Raw genomic sequence first — 25890 nt, 5'->3', positions numbered from 1 at the left:
CTATGTTGTGCAGACAGCAATACAATATAGCAAAAACATGAACATAGTTCATTTAAATCAGCTCTTCAATGCCATGACTGCATGGTCTACAGCACTGGTTCACATACTGGTTGGTGGGGACCCTCAGGGGGGTCCCCACATTATTTAAGGGGGTCCTGAGATAAACAAACCATTAGACACTAGGGGTGCTGATCTCCATCACTGAGGCGATTCGATACGCATCTCGATACACTGCCAGCGATACGATATATTTGCGATACATTGAAATCCTGCTGATACGATGCATTATGATTCATACGAGTGCATCTCTCCACTCCGACATGTCTCCTTTCCGACATGACTCCATTCCGACACTAACCCTATCTCTAACCCTAACCCTAAACCGAACCCCCATGGGAGTGTCGCCACTCCGACAATAAGAAGTCCATTTCGGAGTGGCGACATGTCGGAATGGAGAGAGCCTCCCGATTCATACCTGACCCACGATGCGATACGATTTACCCCTGTTCCCGATACGATGCGATACGCCCCTTTTCCTGATTTTATTGCGATTTGGACTTCACATCTGTTATACAATAACAATACCAGTGCTCTAACTTTTAAAATGTATGGACCAGCATAACTCAGAGAGTACAAATGGAATCAAATGAACCTACAGTATAACAAGAGTAAAACTAATGTAAACAATTACTGGCAGTTCCAGCTGCAGTAAACGGCTCGGAAACACAGGATAGAATGAAATACTACATGAAAAATCAAACCTCGGTTCGTAGTGAAGCGGTGAACTTTTATTCTATGTGTTCCAGAGTTATGAACTCTGTGATCTATACATTCTTTATATTCTGAATGAATTAATGATTTTATCTGGAGGGCCGAATTGTCATTTGAAGCTTGACCAATCCTCAAAGTATCCAATCATCAGACCGGGACGGACACTACACACTAGTGTTGTAGTCGAGTCCACCTAAAGTGAGTCCAAGTCAAGTCCAAGTCAAATGGGGTTCGAGTCCGAGTCGAGTCCGAGTCAAGAGCCCCTGGGAGGGGGCCGAGTCCGAGTCGAGTCCGAGACCAATGGGAGGCGAGTCCGAGTCGAGTCCGAGACCAATGGTAGGCGAGACCGAGCCGAGTCCAGTTTTCTTTTTTTTCCTTTTTTTTTTTGATAGGTAGGCTGCAGAAAACAATATATATATTTTTTTTTCGGACAAACACACACACACACACACACACACACACACACACACACACACACACACACACACACACACACACAAACAATGGAAGAACCCCCCGTTCATGTGCATGCACCTGTCTGGTGTTTCCTACCAATACCTTTCAAATTAATGGCTTGTCTTCAAATTAAATCAATAGGTCTCCCCAAATTAACTTTGGTTGCTGTCAATGCTGTGGTTTAGGTTTGAGGGAGTTTTTTGGAGAGGTAGTTTTTTCCCATACCAATTTTCTGTCTAAGAACTAGACATTTGAGTTGCTACAATTACATTTTCTCCCAGGCAGAGAACAAGTACTTTAGTGTACAAATAAGACTTGGCATATACTGCAGTACAATTAGGGTTGGGACCCGAAACCGGTTCTTTTTAGGACCCGGTTCCATGATAGCGGGTCCAGAACCGGGTCAATCATTTTTGCCGGTCCGATTCTCTTAACGGGTCTCATCACCGCATCGCGGTAAAAGAAAAACACTAGCGATTAGCGAATCGCAAAGGCCTCTGCAAAGTAGACTTCCCAAGCAATATGGAGACGTTTTAATTTTTGAAATCCCTTCATAATTGACTGTGCAATGATCAAATCAAACCGTGGTGTCTGTCCTTAAATCCTTGTGCATTGATTAAAAGCTGCCATTTGTCCTAAGCTGAAAGTGAAAGTAACTTCTGTGCAATGGTGGCTCCCCCTCCTCGTCCCCCGCACACATGTGAAGTGAAACCTTTGGTGTGTGTCTTAGGGTGCTTTTTTTTGCCTTGATGAAACTTAAGCAAGGCAGCGACATACAGCACTTTCTTCCTTGACAATAATGAGAGGCAGACAATACCATTACTGACATTTTGCTGAATATAAAAACGTTGCTAATAAGCAAAGTAAAAGGGAATCTTTTGGAAACTTTATGGGTCTGTAACTCAGTGAATAAATGGAACCAAATGGACCTGTTCCATTTTTACTCTAATATTTTAACATTTAATATAAATTGGGGTCCCAGTGATATAAATATAATTAAATGGGTATCTGTAGCCTAGTGTATTTAGAAATCCTAGTTCTAAGTTCAAACTAAGCCATATTGTAAAATAAATATAAGAAATAGGCAAACATTTTGAAAATAGCCGATCTACAAGCTCACAGCGCTCAAACACATTTTATTGAGGACTCATAAAACTTTTCTGGGACCCGGGACCCATTACATTGAAAACCTATTAACATCACTGCTAACTACTGTTTGAACGCCCATTAGGCTTATGTAAACAACTACTGTTAAATGGTCTCAATCGTTCATGTTTTATTTAGGAAAAAAAATCATAAAAAAAAAAACATGTTGGACTCATGCATACAGCCAGACTACCTAACCGAACAGTGTTCAAGCCAAGTGAAATGGGTGCAGTAATTTAATAAAGCTGATTTTCCATGGTTTAAGTTGTGTGTATTATGTAATTGTATAATGGATGATAGAAAATATGAAAAAATATATATATTGGAACCGTTACAGTAAGAGAACCGTTAGGAACCGGAATCGTTAAGAGGGAATCGCTAAGGACTCGGAATCGTTAAAATCCTAACGAGTCCCAACCCTAAGTACAATATCCCAAATCACAGACGATAATTAGGCCTATCCAGTCTAATATCATGATATGGATATAATATTGATGCCCATGCACCAAAAGGCCAAGTGATAACAAAAATAATATTATTTAAAAGATAATTATGTCTACTACTGTAATCTATAACATTTTTAAACATTGCTCTTATAGTTGCATTGAAATAGAGCATGCATGATTTTAGCAAAACATTTTTCAAACAAACTCTTATCTTAATATTTTATTTTGACTAAAAGCTAAAATAAATAAATAAGGTTTTCCCATTCAAACACATAGCAGTATGTGCCTGTCTGCATTTCATTGTTTAAGGTGAGAAATGCTACCCTATGTCATTAGTCTGATGCCTTTCAAGTACAAGGCAAAACAATACCCCATGTCACTGCTTCAAGTTGTTTTGATTCGTTTTAACCTCTCTACAGGGACTTACAATGTTACACTTCTCTCTGTTGATCAGTGCACTTTAAAACTTTCGGATGAGGCTTGCTTAACGAGTAATAGACTACACCTGGAAATACAAAAAGACGTAAATTCTTAATCCAGCTGTGCGGGTGGATTAAACTACACAACACATGATCACAAAGGCTTGTGTTTGGAAGCTGTTAGGACTTATTTATTTGGGGACTCAAGGATATCCTGCAGGTAAGAGGAAAGTGGACTGTTGTGCTGTTGTCTGTTTGGCGAAAAAAATAACTTCTGGGAAGATTAGATGCTTGCTGCTGTGCAGAGCGGGGCTCTGTGTGTGTGTGCCGTGTGTGCGTGTGTGCTACTACTGTGTGCCTATCAGATGCGCGTCAGAATGCTCTGTTACTTAACAAGGCAGCTCTCTTAATGTTAACGTGAATGCGCTCCTCATATGGATATAACATTTATTCCATTGCATTGTAGTGACTTGACTCGAGTGGACTCGGTGAGGGGCGAGTCCAAGTCAAATTAGACCGAGACCGAGACAAGTCCAAGTCAAAATAAGGGCGAGACCGAGACGAGACCGAGTCAGTGAAAATTTGGACTCGAGTCCTGACTCGAGACGAGTCATTGACTCGAGTACTACAACACTACTACACACATACGTACTTACGGACGGACGGACGGACGGACGGACGGACGGACGGACGGGACAGGACAGATAAAACCTGTTCATTCTGAACTGAAATGGCCATATATGGACATGGGACACACATTTTGCTTTTTGAAAAAGCCTATTCATTCTGGACTGATATTCTGGACGTACGGGACAGAAAAAAAACTGTTCATTCTGGACTGGAGTGACCATATATGGACATGAGGTGAAATACATTTTGTTTTTGAAAAAGCCTGTTCATTCTGGACTGAGATGACCATATATGGACATGAAACACACATTTTGTTTTTGAAAAAACCTGTTCATTCTGGACTGAAATTACCATATATGGGCGTGGGACACACAAAGCCACTCATTGGAAGCGGTTTTCACCGCTTCAAAAACCCATTCAGACATGCAGCGAACGATACATCACGATACCATACATCACAATTTCAGACTTTAATTGTACCGATACACTCTGAATGAAACGATTCACTCGCATCGCGCACGTTTGTATCGCGATTACAATACGTATCGATTAATCTCAGCATCCCTATTACATACAGTAAGTGTATACAGGGTATTTTTTCTTCCTTTTCTTCATTATTTTCTCATATCTGCTATTAGGCCGATGTATCCTTACATTTTAAACACGTCAATCATTGTATCTACTCCATGAATACGTAGGATAGGCATGCATAAGCTTTCAGCTTCAGCCTATTCATTTTGATCACCTGCAACAATGAATAAGAGGATGTATGACCTGATAAATGTAAGTGAGTGATCAAATAAACTAAACTAAACTAAACTAAGTATCTGCACATTTATTAAGCTACAATTTAATTACTTTTTAAAAACCTTTTTTTAATACAAACTTTGCTAAATGGTCAAGTATTGTGAGAAAGAGGCAAGCATTGTGGAAAATAGCCGGTCTACAAGCTCATAACGCCTCACAGTGCAAGGCGTTACTTGTGAGCTTGTAGATCTGCTATTGTCACTGTTTGTTGTTAAATGTAAGGCCTAAACTCCTAAGTGCTTGCCCTGCAGTTCAAATATGATTAATTTGGGTGATTGTGGCCTGAAAAGGTTGTGAACCACTGGATGCCAAAGTGTGCCAAAGGCAATGTTCAATTTTATGTTGGAATTGTATTTGAATTGACAGTAAAACTTGTTTAATATCTTTTAGATACAATTCAACTGTTCCAACCCCTCAGGTCATGTGTAGGGGTGTGTAAAGAGCATAAACGCCACTAGGGGGAGCTCATTGTCTTCAAATGAACCACAGGTACTTCCTGTGATTTATATCTGCGTTAATGCTGTCTGCTGTCATATGGCAATTTAACTGTGAAAGGTTAAAGAAAAGAAACCAAATGGACCCGTAACGCTGTACAAAGGGAAACAAATGGACCCGTAACTGTCTTTGTAGTGCAGGGGTCTTCAAAGTTTTCAGGCCAAGGACCCCTTTAGTTGAGAAAGATGAAGCAGGGACCCCCACAACCTGTTCATAGATTCCATATAGTTTCATCTTTTGACAGCTCAATGACAGCACCATCATCAGTGTATTTTGGATTATTGAACCGTCAATACTTAATAAACTTGACCTTTCACTCTGTACTTAGTCTGCTCTTTTCCCCCTCTATACCAATTAAAGCTCTTTGCCGAAAATAGCCGATCTACAAGCTCACTACGAGGCGTTGTGAGCTTGTAGATCTGCTATTTTTGGCTAAAGTTATCTGAATATGGAGGCTAGAGTTCAATTGGTTAATATAAAAAGTAGAAAAAAAAAGTTTCTATCACACAAAGATTTGGAGGACCCCCTGTAGTAACTCTGAGGACCACCTAGGAGTCCCGGACCCCCTGTTGAAGACCTCTGTTGTAGTGAAAAGAACTGGGAGGATTTCAGAGTGCATGGCATGCAGCCTATTGTGTGCCCTGGGTCTCCATGGCGATGGATAACAACAACAGCTGTTGCCGTGGAGATCTGTGCAGGCCCCTCCCCCATCTGTTCAATCTGCTAAAGCCTCTTTTCCCTTTAAGGCAATTAACACTACCCCGACCCCCACCCCACTTTACCCACTTAGGCCCTGTGTTACACTCTCTCTGGATGCTAGAAAATAGACGATCTACAAGCTCATCCCGCCACAATATGATAGGTGCATTGTGATCTTGTAGATTAGGTACTGTAGATTAGGAAACACTGAAAAATCTTGAAAGGAACTATAGGATCATAGAATGCAGGGAGACAGCGTAGCGTCTCAGTAAACTATAGGATCATAGAACGCAGAGAGACAGCGTAGCGTCTCAGTAAACTATAGGATCATGGAACGCAGAGAGACAGCGTAGCGTCTCAGTAAACTATAGGATCGTAGAACGCAGAGACAATGTAGTGTCTCAGTAAACTATAGGATCATAGAACGCAGAGAGACAGCGTAGCGTCTCAGTAAACTATAGGATCATAGAACGCAGAGAGACAGCGTAGCGTCTCAGTAAACTATAGGATCATAGAATGCAGAGAGACAGTGTAGCGTCTCAGTAAACTATAGGATCATAGAATGCAGAGAGACAGCGTAGCGTCTCAGTAAACTATAGGATCATAGAATGCAGAGAGACAGTGTAGCGTCTCAGTAAACTATAGGATCATAGAACGCAGAGAGACAGCATAGCGTCTCAGTAAACTATAGGATCATAGAATGCAGAGAGACAGTGTAGCGTCTCAGTAAACTATAGGAAGGGAGAAGAGTCTGGGACGCGTGGAGCGTCGTCCAGGGTGTTTTAGGGAAGGGAGAAGAGTCTGGGACGCGTGGAGCGTCGTCCAGGGTGTTTTAGGGAAGGGAGAAGAGTCTGGGACGCGTGGAGCGTCGTCCAGGGTGTTTTAGGGAAGGGAGAAGAGTCTGGGACGCGTGGAGCGTCGTCCAGGGTGTTTTAGGGAAGGGAGAAGAGTCTGGGACGCGTGGAGCGTCGTCCAGGGTGTTTTAGGGAAGGGAGAAGAGTCTGGGTTCACTGAAACAGTTCAGTAACTACAGTTCACAATCTACCTGCTATGATTAATAATGACAACTAACTACTGTCTGTTACTGGTAATAACTACACTAACTATTGTCTGTTACTGGTAATAACTACACTAACTACTGGTCACTTACCATTCTGGTTACCCAAGGAAAGGCTGCAACAGACATGAGGTTGCAAGTTCAAAACCATGGTATTGCTATTGTCTGTCTGTCTGTCTGTCTGTCTGTCTGTCTGTCTGTCTGTCTGTCTGTCTGTCTGTCTGTCTGTCTGTCTAGTACCTTTTCCCTTATTTTTTTTAGTTTTGTTTATTTTTTATGGGTTCCATGCAGGGACCCTCAGGCTTCCTCAACGGAATCCAAATGGACCCTTACAGGTCTGTAACTCTGAGAGTGTACAAATGAAACCAAATGGACCCTTACAGGTCTGTAACTCTGAGAGTGTACAAATGAAACCAAATGGACCCTTACAGGTCTGTAACTCTGAGAGTGTACAAATGAAACCAAATGGACCCTTACAGGTCTGTAACTCTGAGAGTGTACAAATGAAACCAAATGGACCCTTACAGGTCTGTAACTCTGAGAGTGTACAAATGGAACCAAATGGACCCTTACAGGTCTGTAACTCTGAGAGTGTACAAATGGAACCAAATGGACCCTTACAGGTCTGTAACTCTGAGAGTGTACAAATGGAACCAAATGGACCCTTACAGGTCTGTAACTCTGAGAGTGTACAAATGGAACCAAATGGACCCTTACAGGTCTGTAACTCTGAGAGTGTACAAATGAAACCAAATGGACCCTTACAGCTCTGTAACTCTGAGAGTGTACAAATGGAACCAAATGGACCCTTACAGGTCTGTAACTCCGCGAGTGTACAAATGGAACCAAACGGACCCTTACAGCTCTGTAACTCTGAGAGTGTACAAATGAAATGTCCAGACTTAGTGCCTGTCAGTGGGGAATGTTGAACGTGAGGAGTAGGACTCCCTCCCGGTGGGGGCTCCTCACTGGCAGGTGAGTCAGTAGGATACAACAGTAACTAGAAAGATGCAATATTGGAAATTGCAAGAGTGGTTGCCTATTGCCTAGGGATGTCACCGAATAATCGATTTTCGAATATTCGTTTGATTAATCAATATTCGATTTTAATATTTCATAATCGAAAATCGAAAAAATATTAATATTTTTTTTTTTCGTTTTTTTTTTTTTTCCGTTTTTTTTTAATACTATTTTTTGGCTTAGTTAGTTAGTTTCAACCAAAATATAGAATATAGGCTAACAATAGTATTAATGATAATAGTAAATGGCCATTGATTTATTATTCACACCAGCACCAACTGTAAACTGTGTAGAGTGAAGGAGCACAGCTGCACCCCATCACAGCAGAGTGGCTGCCTGCTACACACTCCCCTCCCCCCCCTGTCTCAGACACAGGTGTGATTGATTCAGGCTTGATTGTTTGGTACTTGGTGGCCATCATCAAAGAAAAGGGAAAACAGCGTCCTCTGTATTGTAAAGCATCACAGAATCTGTTCTTGAGAGATTAGGTGAACAGTACACTGGCACACTAAAAAGAAAGATGAAGAGTAGTAGTTAGGCTACCAATTACCTGAAGAGCCATGTTGTACATATGTAAATGTGCATTGAAATCCCGTAAAAAAAAAACGAAAACAGAAGAAAAAAACCTTTTTTTTTTTTTTTTTTAAATAAAAAAATAATAATAATAATTAATTATCGATTTTCGAATACTATTCGAATATTGCTATAGAATAATCGATTTTGATAAAGGTCCATTTTTGACATCCCTACTATTGCCTGGATCAGGGGTTTTCCAAGTGGGTGACGGGGCACCCTGGGGTGCCGTGACGGCAGTCCAGGGGTGCCGTTTCATTTTAAACTTGAAGTACAAAGTTATTTTCAGTCAGTTCTAACCAAAATGGCTATTATCTCAACGTTTTCCTCGCAACATAATCACTAAAATATTGTCACTGTCGGGCAGAAACCTCGTATCTCCAAGTTTCAAATGTGTACGTCTTTTGGTAAAGCAAAGCCCTGCTTCGTCATACAAGACTGTCGCACAAAACTAGTGAAAACACTAGTTTAGTACATTTTATAGATAATAAATACAAAACAAACGGGTTTGGACATACAAGGTTCCACCTGACAACGACGATATGCTATAAATATAAGGTGCTGGGAGTGAAAACTATAATGTAGGGGTGCCTCGGATTAAAAAAAAATATTTATGGGGTGCCCTGAGACAAAAACGTTTGGGAACCCCTGGCCTAGATAACATCATGTGATGCTCGACCAATCCTCGCTAACACCGCATTAAACTCAACTACAATCAGCATCAATGACATCACAGATGACATCACTGATGACATCAGATTGTGTATCCAGAATACTATGAACAATGGGCTAGAACAATAGTGTGGTTGTCCTACTGGCACCCACACTAATGAAGCTGGACTAGAACTATAGTGTGTTTAACAGACTGTGTTGCCCTCTAAGCCAGGGGTTCCCAAACTCTTTTGTCTCAGGGCACCCCATGAATATCTTTTTTAATCCGAGGCACCCCTACATTATAATTTTCACTCCCAGCACCTTATATTTATAGCATATCGTCGGTGTCCAAAACCGTTGGTTTTGTATTTATCATCTATAAAATGTACTAAATTAATGAAAACAGCAGATCTACAAGCACACAACGTCTCGCATGGCGAGGCGTTGTGTGCTTGTAGATCGGCTGTTTTCACTAGTTTTGTGCGACAGTCTTGTATGACGAAGCAGGGTTTTGCTTTACCAAAAGACGTAGGCCTACACATTTGAAACTTGAAGATACGAGGTTTCTGCCCGACAGTGACGATATTTAGACAAAGGCTCTACTATGTCCTCCCCGTGGGGGCTCCGCTTCCGCATTTGGTCACTTAATGTGAGTGTCCTAAGTCCTAGTGTATAGGCTATACGGTGTGTGCGTCGGCTCTCGCCAACGAGCCTGGTTCTTTGGCTGACTGGTCAGCGCACATGCCTGGGATATCGGAGTCCCGGGTTCGCCTCCCGGCCGTGGCTACACTAACAGGGAGGTGGGGGTCAGTGGGTCTATAGCAGGGCTACACTAACAGGGAGGTGGGGGTCAGTGGGTCTATAGCAGGGCTACACTAACAGGGAGGTGGGGGTCAGTGGGTCTATAGCAGGGCTACACTAACAGGGAGGTGGGGGTCAGTGGGTCTATAGCAGGGCTACACTAACAGGGAGGTGGGGGTCAGTGGGTCTATAGCGGGGCTACACTAACAGGGAGGTGGGGGTCAGTGGGTCTATAGCAGGGCTACACTAACAGGGAGGTGGGGGTCAGGGGGTCTATAGCAGGGCTACACTAACAGGGAGGTGGGGGTCAGTGGGTCTATAGCGGGGTACGTACTGGTCTCTCCTCCTGGGACTCGGAGGCCGGGGACACCTTGGACTTGTTGGGCCGGGGTTTGGCCGGGGGGGTGGGGGTCAGCAGCTCCGCCTCCGGCTCTGGTAGACTCCTCCCCCCGGAGGATGGACCCGCCTCCACCTGAGGAGGGGTCGGAGGGGGGGATCTGTTCTTTATGAGAGTGGACAGGACTGGAGGGGGGGAGGGAGGGAGGGAAGGAAGGGAGGAAGGAAGGGAGGGAGGAAGAAAGAAAGAAAGAAAGAAAGAAAGAAAGAAAGACATAGGATATAATTTGAGTTCGAAGTAGAATTATAGAAAGTTAAGAAAGTTAGAATATGAAGATACAAGGTTTGTGCCCTACAGGGATGATATGCTAACATAACATAAGATCTTATGCAGGTTAACAGACACATCTGATTCACTTCTCAGATTATACCTTCAGGACTGACTGTATTTACAGTAATTTACCACCGATAAGAACGGATGTTTACATCGAAGTCACCAAAAACCAGCAGATCTGCCATTTCTGCAGATCTTCTATTTTTGGTGAGCTACAACGTTTGTTTGGCAAAGGATTTGATGGGTCTGAAGATGGCCTTAGAACTCAGAACCAGAGGCAGACAACCTGACTCTATGGGAGCCAACCCAGGGCAAACTGACACTATGGGAGCCAACCCAGGACAAACTGACTCTATGGGAGCCAACCCAGGACAAACTGACTCTATGGGAGCCAACCCAGGACAAACTGACACTATGGGAGCCAACCCAGGACAAACTGACTCTATGGGAGCCAACCCAGGACAAACCGACTCTATGGGAGCCAACCCAGGACAAACTGACACTATGGGAGCCAACCCAGGACAAACCGACTCTATGGGAGCCAACCCAGGACAAACTGACACTATGGGAGCCAACCCAGGACAAACTGACACTATGGGAGCCAACCCAGGACAAACTGACACTATGGGAGCCAACCCAGGACAAACTGACTCTATGGGAGCCAACCCAGGACAAACTGACTCTATGGGAGCCAACGCAGGACAAACTGACTCTATGGGAGCCAACCCAGGACAAACTGACACTATGGGAGCCAACCCAGGACAAACTGACTCTATGGGAGCCAACCCAGGACAAACTGACACTATGGGAGCCAACCCAGGACAAACTGACTCTATGGGAGCCAACCCAGGACAAACTGACACTATGGGAGCCAACCCAGGACAAACTGACTCTATGGGAGCCAACCCAGGACAAACTGACTCTATGGGAGCCAACCCAGGACAAACTGACTCTATGGGAGCCAACCCAGGACAAACTGACTCTATAGGAGCCAACCCAGGACAAACTGACTCTATGGGAGCCAACCCAGGACAAACTGACTCTATGGGAGCCAACCCAGGACAAACTGACTCTATGGGAGCCAACCCAGGACAAACTGACACTATGGGAGCCAACCCAGGACAAACTGACTCTATGGGAGCCAACCCAGGACAAACTGACACTATGGGAGCCAACCCAGGACAAACTGACTCTATGGGAGCCAACCCAGGACAAACTGACACTATGGGAGCCAACCCAGGACAAACTGACACTATGGGGGCCAACCCAGGACAAACTGACTCTATGGGAGCCAACCCAGGACAAACTGACTCTATGGGAGCCAACCCAGGACAAACTGACACTATGGGAGCCAACGCAGGGCAAAGCCAGGTAAGCCAGGAAGCACTGCCTACGTAGATGCACTGCGGCACAGCTAACCCCACTGTAGAGCTTCAGACCCTGATGCTATAGGAGAGCGTGGAGGACAATGATTCAGGACACCCCAGTTGGTGTTAGCTAGACTCTCATCGCGTGATAAGATTCAAGATTCAATAACTTTGTTGCCATGTCAACAAAGTTGATAGGAATTTGACAGCTGAACAGAACACCATACGAACGCCCGTAAACACACAAAAAAGAGAGAGAAAAAAAAACACAAACCAGAAACAAAAGTTCAGATGTCTAATAGCTAAGGGATAGGTGCTCTGAAAGTGAGATTTTGCCCTTGATTCTTCTGTATATGTCTTGCCTGATGGTAGGAGATTCAAGAGGTAATGTGCGGGATTGTAATAACTTATACAGTTCAGTACCTCCTATAGATTACAGACATATCTAATTCGCTTCTCAGATTATACCCTTAGGACTGACTGTATTTACTGTAATTTACCACCGATAAGAAGGGATTCAGACACGTGCACAAATAGACATCAAAGGGGGCTTGAGCCCCTGCCCTTTTACCCGTCTGTAAAAAGTGCCCTCTACAGACCATGAATGCAGTTTTTACTACGGTGAAAGAAATGCAAATGCCCCTCTTTCCATGACTTCCATAACCTTAGGCAGCATTCAAGAGAATTGCCTTGCCCAAACTCTCCTGAACTTGAATGCAGCCTTGTATGTTGAGAGAATTGCCCTCTCTGTCTAGAAATCCATTCTGTTACGTCACAACTCCAGAACTGACTTGATCATGCTTAGTTCAGTGTGGTATCAAGCACCGAAAATAGCCGACCTCCAAGGTCACAACGTGTCGCAGCGCGACGCGTTGAGAGCTTGGAGGTCTGTTGTTTTTGATATTTCCACTTAAAGGCTGTTTTAGAAATTTCAGCCCCTGCCTCTCTAACATTCTCTGCAGGCCCCTGACATATAGTCCAGTACCTTCTATAGATCATAATAACTGTACATACAGTCCAGTACCTTCTATAGATCATAATGACTGTATATAGAGTCCAGTACCTTCTCTGGTGACGGTCTCAGCAGCGTCCATGGCCTTGTACCTTCTATATTGTAATAACTTATAGAGTCCAGTACATTCTATAGACCATAATGACTGTATATAGAGCCCAGTACCTTCTATAGATCATAATGACTGTATATAGAGTCCAGTACATTCTATAGACCATAATGACTGTATATAGAGCCCAGTACCTTCTATAGATTATAATAACTGTCTATAGAGTCCAGTACCTTCTATAGATTATAATAAGTGTACATGGTCCTATAGTCCAGTACCTTCTATAGATTATAATAAGTGTACATGGTCCTATAGTCCAGTACCTTCTATAGATTATAATAAGTGTACATGGTCCTATAGTCCAGTACCTTCTATAGATTATAATAAGTGTACATAGGCCTATAGTCCAGTACCTTCTATAGATCATAATAACTGTATATAGAGTCCAGTACCTTCTATTGATCATAATAATTGTCTATATAGTCCAGTACCTTCTATAGATCATAATAGCTGTCTATAGAGTCCAGTACCTTCTATAGATCATAATAACTGTCTATAGAGTCCAGTACCTTCTCTGGTGACGGTCTCGGCAGCGTCCATGGCCTTGCCGCTGATGTCGTTGACCACCTGGTCCACGGTGGACTCGTGGCGCAGGAAGATGGGACGAACCACGCGACTGTAGAGGATCTGAGAGCCGTTCCACGACACCGGAGCCATGCACCATAGGAGGAACAGGCACTGTATGGAGAAACATCTGGATTAATGAAACATCTGGAGCCATGCACCACAGGAGGAACAGACACTATGGAGAAACATCTGGATTAATGAAACATCTGGAACCATGCACCATAGCAGGAACAGACACTGTATGGAGAAACATCTGGTTTAATGAAACATCTGGAGCCATGCACCACAGTAGGAACAGACACTGTATGGAGAAACATCTGGATTAATGAAACATCTGGAGCCATGCACCACAGTAGGAACAGGTACTGTATGGAAAACATCTGGTTTAATGAAACATCTGGAGCCATGCACCACAGTAGGAACAGGCACTGTATGGACAAACATCTGGATTAAACATCTGGTTTAAACATCTGGATTAAACATCTGGAGCCATGCACCACAGCAGGAACAGGCACTGTATGGACAAACATCTGGATTAAACATCTGGTTTAAACATCTGGTTTAAACATCTGGAGCCATGCACCACAGTAGGTACAGGCACTGTATGGAGAAACATCTGGGTTAAACATCTGGATTAATGAAACATCTGGAGCCATGCACCACAGTAGGAACAGACACTGTATGGAGAAACATCTGGATTAAACATCTGGAGCCATAACCTGACTCCGCCAGATGGTGGCAGCAGTGTGTACCGCCCTACTTTACCATCTGAGATTGCTCAGGGAGAGTTGATATCACTCGTAAAGTCCCGGGCCGGACCAATCAGCGGCAGCTATGGGCGGGCTCTGAGCGGCTCTGAGCCAATAGAGTCTGATTGCAGACCACGTGGAAACCAAGGAGGCGGATTCTGGGTGTAACGTCATACAGACAGGCCAATATGAGTGGTTGGAGTTGGCACTCCCAGACTGTGATAGACAGACGGCCCCATCCAATCACCTGCTAAAGAATATGAAAAAATGGCCCGCCCCTTACATCGGGTCTGCCCCAGCATTTCCAGATGGTAAAAGTAGGGCGGTATATGCAGTATACGCACTACTGCCACCATCTGGCAGAGTCAGGTTACTGGAGCCATGCACCATAGCAGGAACAGGCACTGTAAGGAGAACACATCTGGATTAATGAAACATCTGGATACATGCACCATAGCAGGAACAGGCACTGTATGGACAAACATCTGGATTAATGAAACATCTGGATACATGCACCATAGCAGGAACAGGCACTGTATGGACAAACATCTGGATTAATGAAACATCTGGATACATGCACCACAGCAGGAACAGGCACTGTGTCTTTATTATCCCAAGGGGGGAAATCAGTCGCCCAGAGGCAGCACAGCAGTTTAAGGTTATTTACAAAGTTACAGAGAAGTATGAAAAGAAAGAACATTTTACAGTGTACACAGTACCAGAGCAAGGTACGCAAAGGAAAAAGAGAGAGAAAGAAGAATATACACATAAAGTGTCAAAACAGTCAATGCTCATGAGTATAATAGCAATAGCAATACTATATATCTGGAGCCATGCATCACGGCAGGAACAGGCACTGTGTGGAGAAACTATTTATTAAGTGTGCCTGCTATGCAATAGCAAAACACTTATTGTAATCCGCCATACTTAAGTCATTAATTAAGTCTTTCGCCACGAATTTCTGCACGTAATAACTGCCGCACAATTTACGCCACCCACGCAATATATACATCAAAACGTGCGGCTCGGCCGGGAATAGGTTGCTATTACTTTTCTTTCCGATCCGCGTTACCATTGCGACGTAATTCGCAAAAAACGACGCCCAAAAACCCCATTGACTTAGAATGGGGGAAATTTCGGGACGTAATAACTGCCGCACAATTTACGCCACCGCCGCAATATATACATCAAAATGTGCGGCTCGGCCGGGAATGGTGTGCTATTACTTTTCTTTCCGATCCGCTTTACGATTGCGATGTAATTCGCAAAAAACAACGCCCAAAAACTCCATTGACTTTGAATGGGGGACTCCGAAAAAAACCCAGAAACTTTGGCGCCACATAACTCTGCCATACTTTTGCCTAGCAACGTCATTTAAAATGTAAAATGCTCACACAACTTTGGTCTTTTTCCGACCAATAGCTGTAATTGATTAAGCCTCGCCCCCTCTTTAACAGGAAGTGCCCTTCACCAAACAGGAAGTGCCTCTATAACTCATGAACCGTTTGTCGTACAGACTTGCGGCTGGTGTCATACCTTTTCTTTTTTTCTCAAATTTTTTTTCTCAATTTTTTTTTTCTCAAATTTTTTTTTTCTCAAATTTTTTTTTCTCAAATTTTTTTTTCTCAAATTTTTTTTTTCTCAAAAATTTTTTTTCTCATTTTTTTTCTCAAATTTTTTTTTTCTCAAATTTTTTTTCTCAAAAACTTTTTTTTCTCAAAAATTTTTTTTCTCACATTTTTTTTTCTCAAATTTTTTTTTTCTCAATTTTTTTTTCTCAAAAATGTTTTTTTCTCAAAAATTTTTTTTCTCAATTTTTTTTTTCTCAAAATTTTTTTCTCAAATTTTTTTTTCTCAATTTTTTTCTCAAAAATTTTTTTTTCTCAAAAAATTTTTTTTCTCAATTTTTTTCTCTAATTTTTTTTTCTCAAAAAAAATTTTTCTTTATTTTTTTTTTCTCAAAATTTTTTTTTCTCAAAATTTTTTTCTCAAAATTATTTTTTTCTCAAAAAAATTTTTTCTCACATTTTTTTTTCTCAAGATTTTTTTTTCTCACAATTTTTTTTTCAAAATTTCTTTTTCTCAAAAAAGTTTTTTTCTCAAATTTTTTTTCTCACAAAACAATTTTTTCTCAAAAAACTGTCGTTAAAGTGCGACCCGTGATAACGGCCAAAAATGCTCCAAAACGCCACTAATTAGTCAAAATGGCTGACTTCCTGTTTGGTTTCTGATTGGCTGCTGGCCTTGTGACGTGGGTAGAGCTGCGAGGGCCTGGTCATCGCTGCTTGCAGCTTTAATTCATTAATCGTCCATGACCTTAATTGGGGCCTATTTCGCCAAACAGGAAGTGCCCCTCACCAAACAGGAAGTGACCCTTGATCTCGTGAACCGTTTGTCATACAGACACGCGGGTTGCGTCAAATGAAATAACGCTAATGCTAACACCAACCGCTACACAAGGTTGCACAGACTTAGCGAGCTGCAGGCACACTTAAAATTTCTTAGAAATTTTCTCTTCTAGTCTTTCCATAATAGACAGGCAACCAGTAGAGAATAGATCTATAGAACATGTTTACCTTGAAGGCATAGTAGAAAGAGAACCAGTAGAGATTAGATCTATAGAACATGTTATTACCTTAAAGGCATAGTAGAAAGGGAACCAGTAGATCTATAGAACATGTTATTACCTTAAATGGTAAATGGTAAATGGTGCATTTATATAGCGCTTTTAATCCAAAGCGCTTTACATAGATTGTGCATTACATTCACCCATTCACACACACATTCATACACCGGTGGCGGAGGAAGCCATGCAAGGCACCAACTTACTCACCGGAGGCAATTAGGGGTTCAGAGTCTTGCCCAAGGACCCTTCGACATTAACTCAGGGGGAGCCCGGATTCGAACTGGGAACCCTTCGGGATTTATACCCTTCGTGCTCTAATACCAGTTTCTCTACCCCTGAGCTATGCCGCCCCACGTAAAGGCATAGTAGAAAGGGAACCAGATTAGATCTATAGAACATGTTATTACCTTAAAGGCATAGTAGAAAGGGAACCAGTAGAGAGTAGATCTATGGAACATGTGTACCTTGAAGGCATAGTAAAAGGGGAACCAGTAGAGATTAGATCTATAGAACATGTTATTACCTTAAAGGCGTAGTAGAAAGGGAACCAGTAGATCTATAGAACATGTTACCTTAAAGGCGTAGTAAAAGGGGAACCAGTAGATCTATAGAACATGTTACCTTAAAGGCGTAGTAAAAGGGGAACCAGTAGATCTATAGAACATGTTACCTTAAAGGCGTAGTAAAAGGGGAACCAGTAGATCTATAGAACATGTTACCTTAAAGGCGTAGTAAAAGGGGAACCAGTAGATCTATAGAACATGTTACCTTAAGAGGTGTGGGCCCGATTTTGACAAACAATCACGTTTAGACAAGCCTCTGTGTTACTTGCATTGCCAAGCTATATACCATTTTAAAGCTAATATTCTTGTGATTCCGAATCCGCAAACCATTTGATTATAGCATGCAAACAGCAAACAACGCAGAAGTCCGACATAAACAAACAAACAAATATTCATAAATCTGCTGCTACTCACGTTTAGAGTTGGATTGTACTCCAACAACATCATATATTTCCACAACAATGATGTTCTTGTGTAGAGGAAGGGTAAACATGATAAAATCCATTGTTTGTACAAAGTCCAAACCACATTTTCTGCCAAGAAACCTCTGTACAACTATAGTCACGGATACAAGCGTGATGTCAGAGTATGACAATCTTTCACGTGTTTTTGCTTCTAACTCCAGTTCAGGTTTTCAGTATTGAATACCTGAATACTATTAAAATGGCCTCCAAGCTCCACACAATGATTGACACTTCATTTCACCCAATTGGAGCTTCTAGTCCTGTCCAGGTCGTCTCCCAGTCCCCCAATAGCAACCAATAGTATGTTCTCAGAGGAGGTCCATGACTCCGTTTCCTGGCCCATATATTCAGCCAATGGCAGCAGGTTGTTCTGATGACTGGCACTTCTTATAGCCAATGAAATTCTCCACAAAATGTGTCTACTTTATTTTGGCTGAAGTGAACTACAATACCCAAAAACCCCTGCGTAACAGCACTACTGGACGTGCGTAAATACGCAGCAGCGCGCCGAATGTCAGACCAAGAGTGTTAGGGCAGTCAGTAAAATAAATAAATTAAATAATAATAATAATAAATAAATAAAAATAATAACAATTTTAAATAAAAAAAATCCAGTCTATTAGCCCTTTTTTGACCTTTTTATATGATGATGATAAACTTTATTTCAGACACAGAGGTCCATAAAAACATACATACAAAAAACAAACAAACATTACAGAGGTATACAGTTCCAGACTGTTTTCATTCATTTAAAAAATATATAAACATTGCCTCCAGTGTTTCCAGAAGCATGAGGTAAACCTTGTATCACTCTGTGTGATCTCTGTCAAGGCCCTAATTAATACATTATTTGATTCCATAAGTCTACACATAAATTTAAACATAAAATTCCTGAGTACAGCATTGAAGGTTTGTACATTGCTAGTCACAAACATTTCACTTGCACTTGTCCATCTTGGGAGTTTCAGAAATATTCTAAAGGCATCATTATATGCCACCTGAAGTTTCTTCATTTTTGCACTGCTGTAGCGGCACCACAAGTGGGCTGTATATAAAGGAGTGCAATATGTTTTAAAAAGTGCTATTTTTACATCTGGTGTACACATGTGAAACTTACGTGCCAGCATGTTGGCTTGTCCATACAATTTACAACACTGGCGCTGCACATCGTCATCATCACATAGATCATCTCTAATAATGTGACCCAGATATTTAAACTTTTTAACCACCTCTAAAACTTCACCAGCCAACGAGAACGAGGGAAAGGTGAGCTTCTGATCGTCCTTTGTTCTAGTGATCATAACCACACTCTTTTTAGAGTTAAACTTAATATCAAACATTATGCCGTATTTTGAGCAGATCTTGAGTAGCTGCTGTAAGCCAGCACTGCATGGAGACAGTACTACCAAATCATCGGCATAAATCATATGGTTAATAAGGTTATCGCCCACCATGCAACCAGTTTTACACTCTTTTAACTGTTTAGATAGGTCGTCCATGTATAAATTGAATAGTACCGGGGACAAAATTCCACCTTGGCGAACTCCATTGGTCACCAGAAAAGGAGTGGACGTACTCGTTCCCCACTTAGTAGGGGTGTAACGATATAGTAACTGCATCAAAATATTGTTTTTAACTTAAAAAATCGAAGTATACCGAAATAAAAACAGCTAAAATCGAATCGTATCGTTTTATTTTGTATCGTATCGAATCGGCAGTGCAAAGAATCGATTGTATCGATACTACCTACTTGTGCATTGTATTTAGCATTTTTAAGAAGAAAAAATGAAAAGGAGGGGTTTAATTACTTTTCCTTTCCATATAGCTCCACTGGTCTATCGATAAATGTGTGTAATCTCTGGGTTCGTGTCAAGGTGCAGGTTTGTCAATATACAATGTCCATGTATTTAGCAGAAAATCACTGTGTTTACTTATTTATATCCATAATAATACATGTTTCCCTTAAAAACCTGCACTATCCACACCTTTCACACAGATTTAATTTCTTTGCTAAATAGTTACTATATCGATTTTAAATCATTGAATCGAATCGTATCGTATCGCCATGAATGAACCAATATCGTCCATGTATCGTATCGTCAATCATGTATCGTGATATGTACGAATCGCTATTAAAATGTATCGTTACACCCCTACCACTTAGCCTGCATATTTTGGTGTGAATACCAAAACTGCAGGATTCTAATTAAGTATAGAGGAACACCACGCTCTCGTAGCTTTAGAAACAGTTTACCGTGATTGATGCGATCAAATGCCTGAGAAGCATCTAGGAAACACATAAATATGGTACTGTTACGGCTTCTGTACTGACTGACAATTTCCTTAAGCGAATAAATACATAAATCAGTGCCAAGCTTTTTCTTAAAACCAAACTGGTTGTCAGTAGTTGTTATATATTCATTGAGCCTTTCCATAAGGATACCTTCTAGTACCTTGGATACTATACTTGCCAGTGCAATGGGTCTATAATTATTAATACTTGTTAACTTCCCAGTTTTGTTTTTGACTACTGGCACTAGCAGGACAGACAACTTAGATTCAGGCAATATGCCATGCATCAACAAACCTGAAAAACACATAGCAAGCAACACTGAAACTCTATGGCTAGCATGCTTCAGATGTTCTGCTGTTATCTGATCCTGTCCACATGCTTTGTTTAAAGACAGTTTCTCAATCAGGTTTCTCACCTCATCTGATCTAATAACCACACCATCACAGCGGGTAATCGCACCAATATTAAAGACATCACTCTTGACACAATTAAAAATAGTTGAATAGTGTCTTCTCCACAGCTCAGCGATATTTTCAGACCCAGTAGTACCATCAATACTGGATGGCATAGGCATCTTACTGTTGTTAACCACCTTCACTTCCTTCCAGAATTCAAAAACATATTTTTTTTGTAGTTTTTTAGCCATTGAATTTGCCCTCATGGCCTGCTCATTTCTTTTAATATAACGTAAAGCATATTTAAACCTTGCATTTGCATGCTTCTTCTGGTCACACTCAGGGCCATGCCTAGGTTTACCTGCTAAGACCCAACATTTAAAGGCGTCTTTAGATTCTACATAAAGCTCATGAACATGAACATTCCATCCCGGTCTGAGGTTATGATGCTTAATCCTTTTTCTTTTAAAAGGTTTGCATCCGTTAATTAAACAGTTTACTATTTGGTCATACATTTTACAGAGGTCACTATGATGGCCAGCATCTTTACAGTTAATATTTCCACACGCAATAGACTCAACTGGTAAGTCAATTTTACTCAAGTATACATCTGTCAGTGACCTATACTGTGTTAATTCCTCTTCATTTAGAGTTGCCCAGTTCACCTTATCTGTGTCTTTCTGACCATCATGGCTGGCCAGCTCGGGTAGGCCATTAACATTAACCGTCATTACAACAGGCATGTGATCAGCTGTTGCCATATCATACAAGATCTCAAGCTTTTCTATGCTGTCATGAGCATCAGCTGTAGATATACAGTGATCCAGCCAGGACGTTGAATGCCATGCTTCACTGACATATGTATAACTGCCAACTGGTAGCAGCACCTTGCTAGACAGAGTAACCTTGTTGTCTTTACAAAATTGCAATAAATGTTTACCAAACATAGAATTGCTATCCGAAATGTCGGCATTGTAGTCGCCCAGGACAAATATACACGTATAAGCATTTTCTTTAACATAGGAACTGATGAACGCAAGCCTGTTAAGGTATTCATCCTCATTTTTATGACATTCATAGGGAGTATAAACATTTAAAATAATAAAGACATTATTGTCGTGCACAATTTTTATGCCAATGCACCAGTCCACTTCCAGCCTAATCACACTGACAAGTGAGTCAAGTTTTTTATGCCATAGAATGGCCACTCCCCCCGGGATCCTGCCACGCATTATCCGAGAACTTAAGTCTGTTGTGGATTCCCCTGCCCCATGGAAATCATTATGCACAGCATTAAGTTTATCAAGGTCTTGCGTAGCTAGAAAAGTCTCCTGTATACACAAGATATCAGCACTCTCTAGGAGCTTGTCGATAACAACACGCTGCGCTCTATCCACTGCACCCTGTCCGAGGCGCAGTCCACGCGAGTTATATGACACAACTCTCATAGTTCATAAACAAGTTTATCGTGAAGTAGAAGCCCCAGACTCGGGCTCATGCATCCTTGTGACAGGCGGCAACTTTACACCCACCCCTGTAGCAGCAGCCCTTGGCTTCCGTGGCTCAAAGAACCGCCGTACAAAGGTCCCTTCTGGCCACAGCTGTGGCTCATACATCTCACATCTCATATGATATATGCAAATGTCTCCAAATGAAAACGCATAAAGATACACTTAGTAAAACATGTGTAAAATATTTATATTCTGTAGTTTTATCATGTCCTTTGAAATTGGGCTAGGTAAGGCTTCAAAATGTGTCCACATTGTGTTTTTCAGCTCCTATATGATAATAACAGTGTTATGGCATCTATTTACTGAAAATATTTAGGCGAGGATTAAAAACCTGCTATTCCAGTAAGTTAAAACTTGCATTACTCAATGTCAGTTGCACACAGAGTGATTATTTATTTCTGGGTAAAACTTCAAAATGTTTCCTTCAAAATGAGACCATGCCCATTGCATTACTCCAAATGGTTTAAAAACAACAATCAATTTACTTTTGGTACGCTGTGTATAGGCGTTTTTTTGCAAATTATACAGGATTGTTAACAGGTTAAAGGCGTAGTAAAAGGGGAACCAGTAGATCTATAGAACATGTTACCTTAAATGCGTAGTAAAGGGCGAACCAGTAGATCTATAGAACATGTTATTACCTTAAAGGCGTAGTAAAAGGGGAACCAGTAGATCTATAGAACATGTTACCTTAAAGGCGTAGTAGAAGGGGAACCAGTAGAGGAAGATGTCAGAGAAGAACTCCCCCACACTGAAGATCCCGTAGACCACCCAGTATGTCAGCCACTTGGTGTCATCTTCTTTACTCTCACTCTCTATGGCCTTGATGCTATGGACACACACACACGCACGCACGCATGCGCGCACGCGCACGCGCACACATACACGCACACGCACACGCGCACACGCACGCGCACGCACGTCACCTGAATGTTAACTCCATAGACACATACAAAACAGAAACAATGACCAAACTACGGCACCACCTCTTTCAGCTGGGGGTCCTCTTTAAGTGAACAACCCCTGTCCTTTCTAAACAGAAGAGCCAGTGTGCTGCTGTGCACATAAAGCTCTGTTTGTTTTACTGTACAGCACATCCTAGATGGGTGGAGTTCACCACATCCGCACACACACATTGTGTCAATAAAGTACAATGAATTCACTTCACTTTGCTTATTGGTGGAAAAAGTACTCACATTTTCATTCTTTCTTTCATCCATCTATCCATCCATCCGTCCGTCCATCCTTCCATCCATCCCGTCGTCCGTCCGTCCGTCCATTCATTCATTCATTCATGCATTCATTCCTTCCTAGGTTATACTCATATGAGTCACTTCCCATGTCTTCCCTCCTTACAACGATTAATAAACATTCATAACATTCACCCATACACACACACACACACACACACACACACACACACACACACACACACACACACACACACACACACACACACACACACACACACACACACACACACACAGCGATGTAAGAGGAAACCATGCTTGGCACCAACCTGCTCATCAGGAGCAGTTAGGAGTTCAGAGTCTTGCTCAAGGACTCTTCAACACTAACTCTGGGGGAGCCCGGGATCGAACTGGGAACCCTCCGTGCTCTAACCCTCCACTCTACCCCTGAGCCACTAAATCTAGAATTTTCCACAGACAAGATCAAGTCTTTCCCACGGACTCATTTGTCCGTGTACGGATATAAGTTTGACATGTTTAGTTCTTAGTAAAGTGAAACATGTTTATTTGTTTTACTTACGAGAAATATGCAGGGTAAACAAATCCAATCAGGTTGCAGAGGAGAGACGCTCCGTATCCATAAACTAGATATAGTCCTGTTAGTGACACTGCACCTGTAAACATATGAATATGAATATTAATATATGAATATCCATAAACTAGATATAATCCTGTTAATGACACTGCACCTGTAAACATATGAATATTAATATTAATATATGAATATCCATAAACTAGATATAATCCTGTTAGTGACACTGCACCTGTAAACATATGAATATTAATATTAATATATGAATATCCATAAACTAGATATAATCCTGTTAGTGACACTGCACCTGTAAACATATGAATATTAATATTAATATATGAATATCCATAAACTAGATATAATCCTGTTAATGACACTGCACCTGTAAACATATGAATATGAATATTAATATATGTGTCCCAATTTGGCTGGGAGCCAGTCATTGGATTTTTATTCATTTTCATTTTTTCATTTCATTTGAAAGCTGGGGATCATAGCTACAAAATGATATATTGGTTGTGGAGATTGACCCAAAAGTTTTGAAGATATGGCTTATAGAATGATGCCATGCTGAAATACTACTTTTGAGATATTCAAGTTTTAAATAAATGTCTAACCTGCAAATGACCTGACGATCTCTCACATTAATTAAAAAAAGTCTTATTTACATGCAGAGTTAAGCTCTGGCGTGTAAGTGAAATGTAGCCTGAAATTTATGAAATGCTTTAGTGGCTTTATCACATTTTAGTGAAAAAAAAAAAAAAAAGAATTTTCAGTCCCTGTCTAAAGCTGTACTTTCCGAGATGACTGGCTCTCAGTGAGATTGGGACACATATGAATATCCATAAACTAGATATAATCCTGTTAGTGACACTGCACCTGTAAACATATCAATATTATATTAATATACAGTAAATATATACAGTAAATATATGAATATCCATAAACTAGATATAGTCCTGTTAATGACACTGCACCTGTAAACATATCAATATTATATTAATATACAGTAAATATATACAGTAAATATATGAATATCCATAAACTAGATATAGTCCTGTTAATGACACTGCACCTGTAAACATATCAATATTATATTAATATACAGTAAATATATACAGTAAATATATGAATATCCATAAACTAGATATAGTCCTGTTAATGACACTGCACCTGTAAACATATCAATATTATATTAATATACAGTAAATATATACAGTAAATATATGAATATCCATAAACTAGATATAGTCCTGTTAATGACACTGCACCTGTAAACATATAAATATATATTAATATATGAATATCCATAAACTAGATATAATCCTGTTAGTGACACTGCACCTGTAAACATATCAATATTAATATTAATATATGAATATCCATACACTAGATATGATCCTGTTAATGACACTGCACCTGTAAACATATGAATATTAATATATGAATATCCATAAACTAGATATAACCCTGACACTGCACCTGTAAACATATCAATATGAATATTAATATATGAATATCCATAAACTAGATATAATCCTGTTAATGACACTGCACCTGTAAACATATCAATATTATATTAATATACAGTAAATATATGAATATCCATAAACTAGATCTAATCCTGTTAGTGACACTGCACCTGTAAACATATGAATATTAATATATGAATATCCATAAACTAGATATAGTCCTGTTAATGACACTGCACCTGTAAACATATCAATATGAATATTAATAATATACATATATGAATATTCATAAACTAGATATAATCCTGTTAGTGACACTGCACCTGTAAACATATC

At 40.9% G+C, this 25890-nt stretch overlaps 1 protein-coding gene across 1 annotated transcript in view; it reads right to left on the bottom strand.

Annotated features, from left to right (window-relative positions):
• Positions 1 to 25890, bottom strand: part of reep6 (receptor accessory protein 6) — a gene marked incomplete at both ends in the record, with an annotated part of 37898 nt that overhangs the window by 3538 nt on the left and 8470 nt on the right. The window contains 5 exons of the mRNA XM_080750243.1: positions 10305 to 10496; positions 13642 to 13780; positions 14823 to 14852; positions 22991 to 23129; positions 24071 to 24164. Coding sequence (XP_080606369.1) covers positions 10305 to 10496; positions 13642 to 13780; positions 14823 to 14852; positions 22991 to 23129; positions 24071 to 24164 — 594 coding nt within the window. The remainder of the gene's footprint in view (positions 1 to 10304; positions 10497 to 13641; positions 13781 to 14822; positions 14853 to 22990; positions 23130 to 24070; positions 24165 to 25890) is intronic.

The sequence above is a fragment of the Nannobrachium achirus genome (assembly GCF_963921795.1).
Source record: "Nannobrachium achirus genome assembly, chromosome: 1".
Classification (NCBI taxonomy): Eukaryota; Metazoa; Chordata; class Actinopteri; order Myctophiformes; family Myctophidae; genus Nannobrachium; species Nannobrachium achirus.
This window is presented reverse-complemented; position numbering and strand designations above follow the sequence as displayed.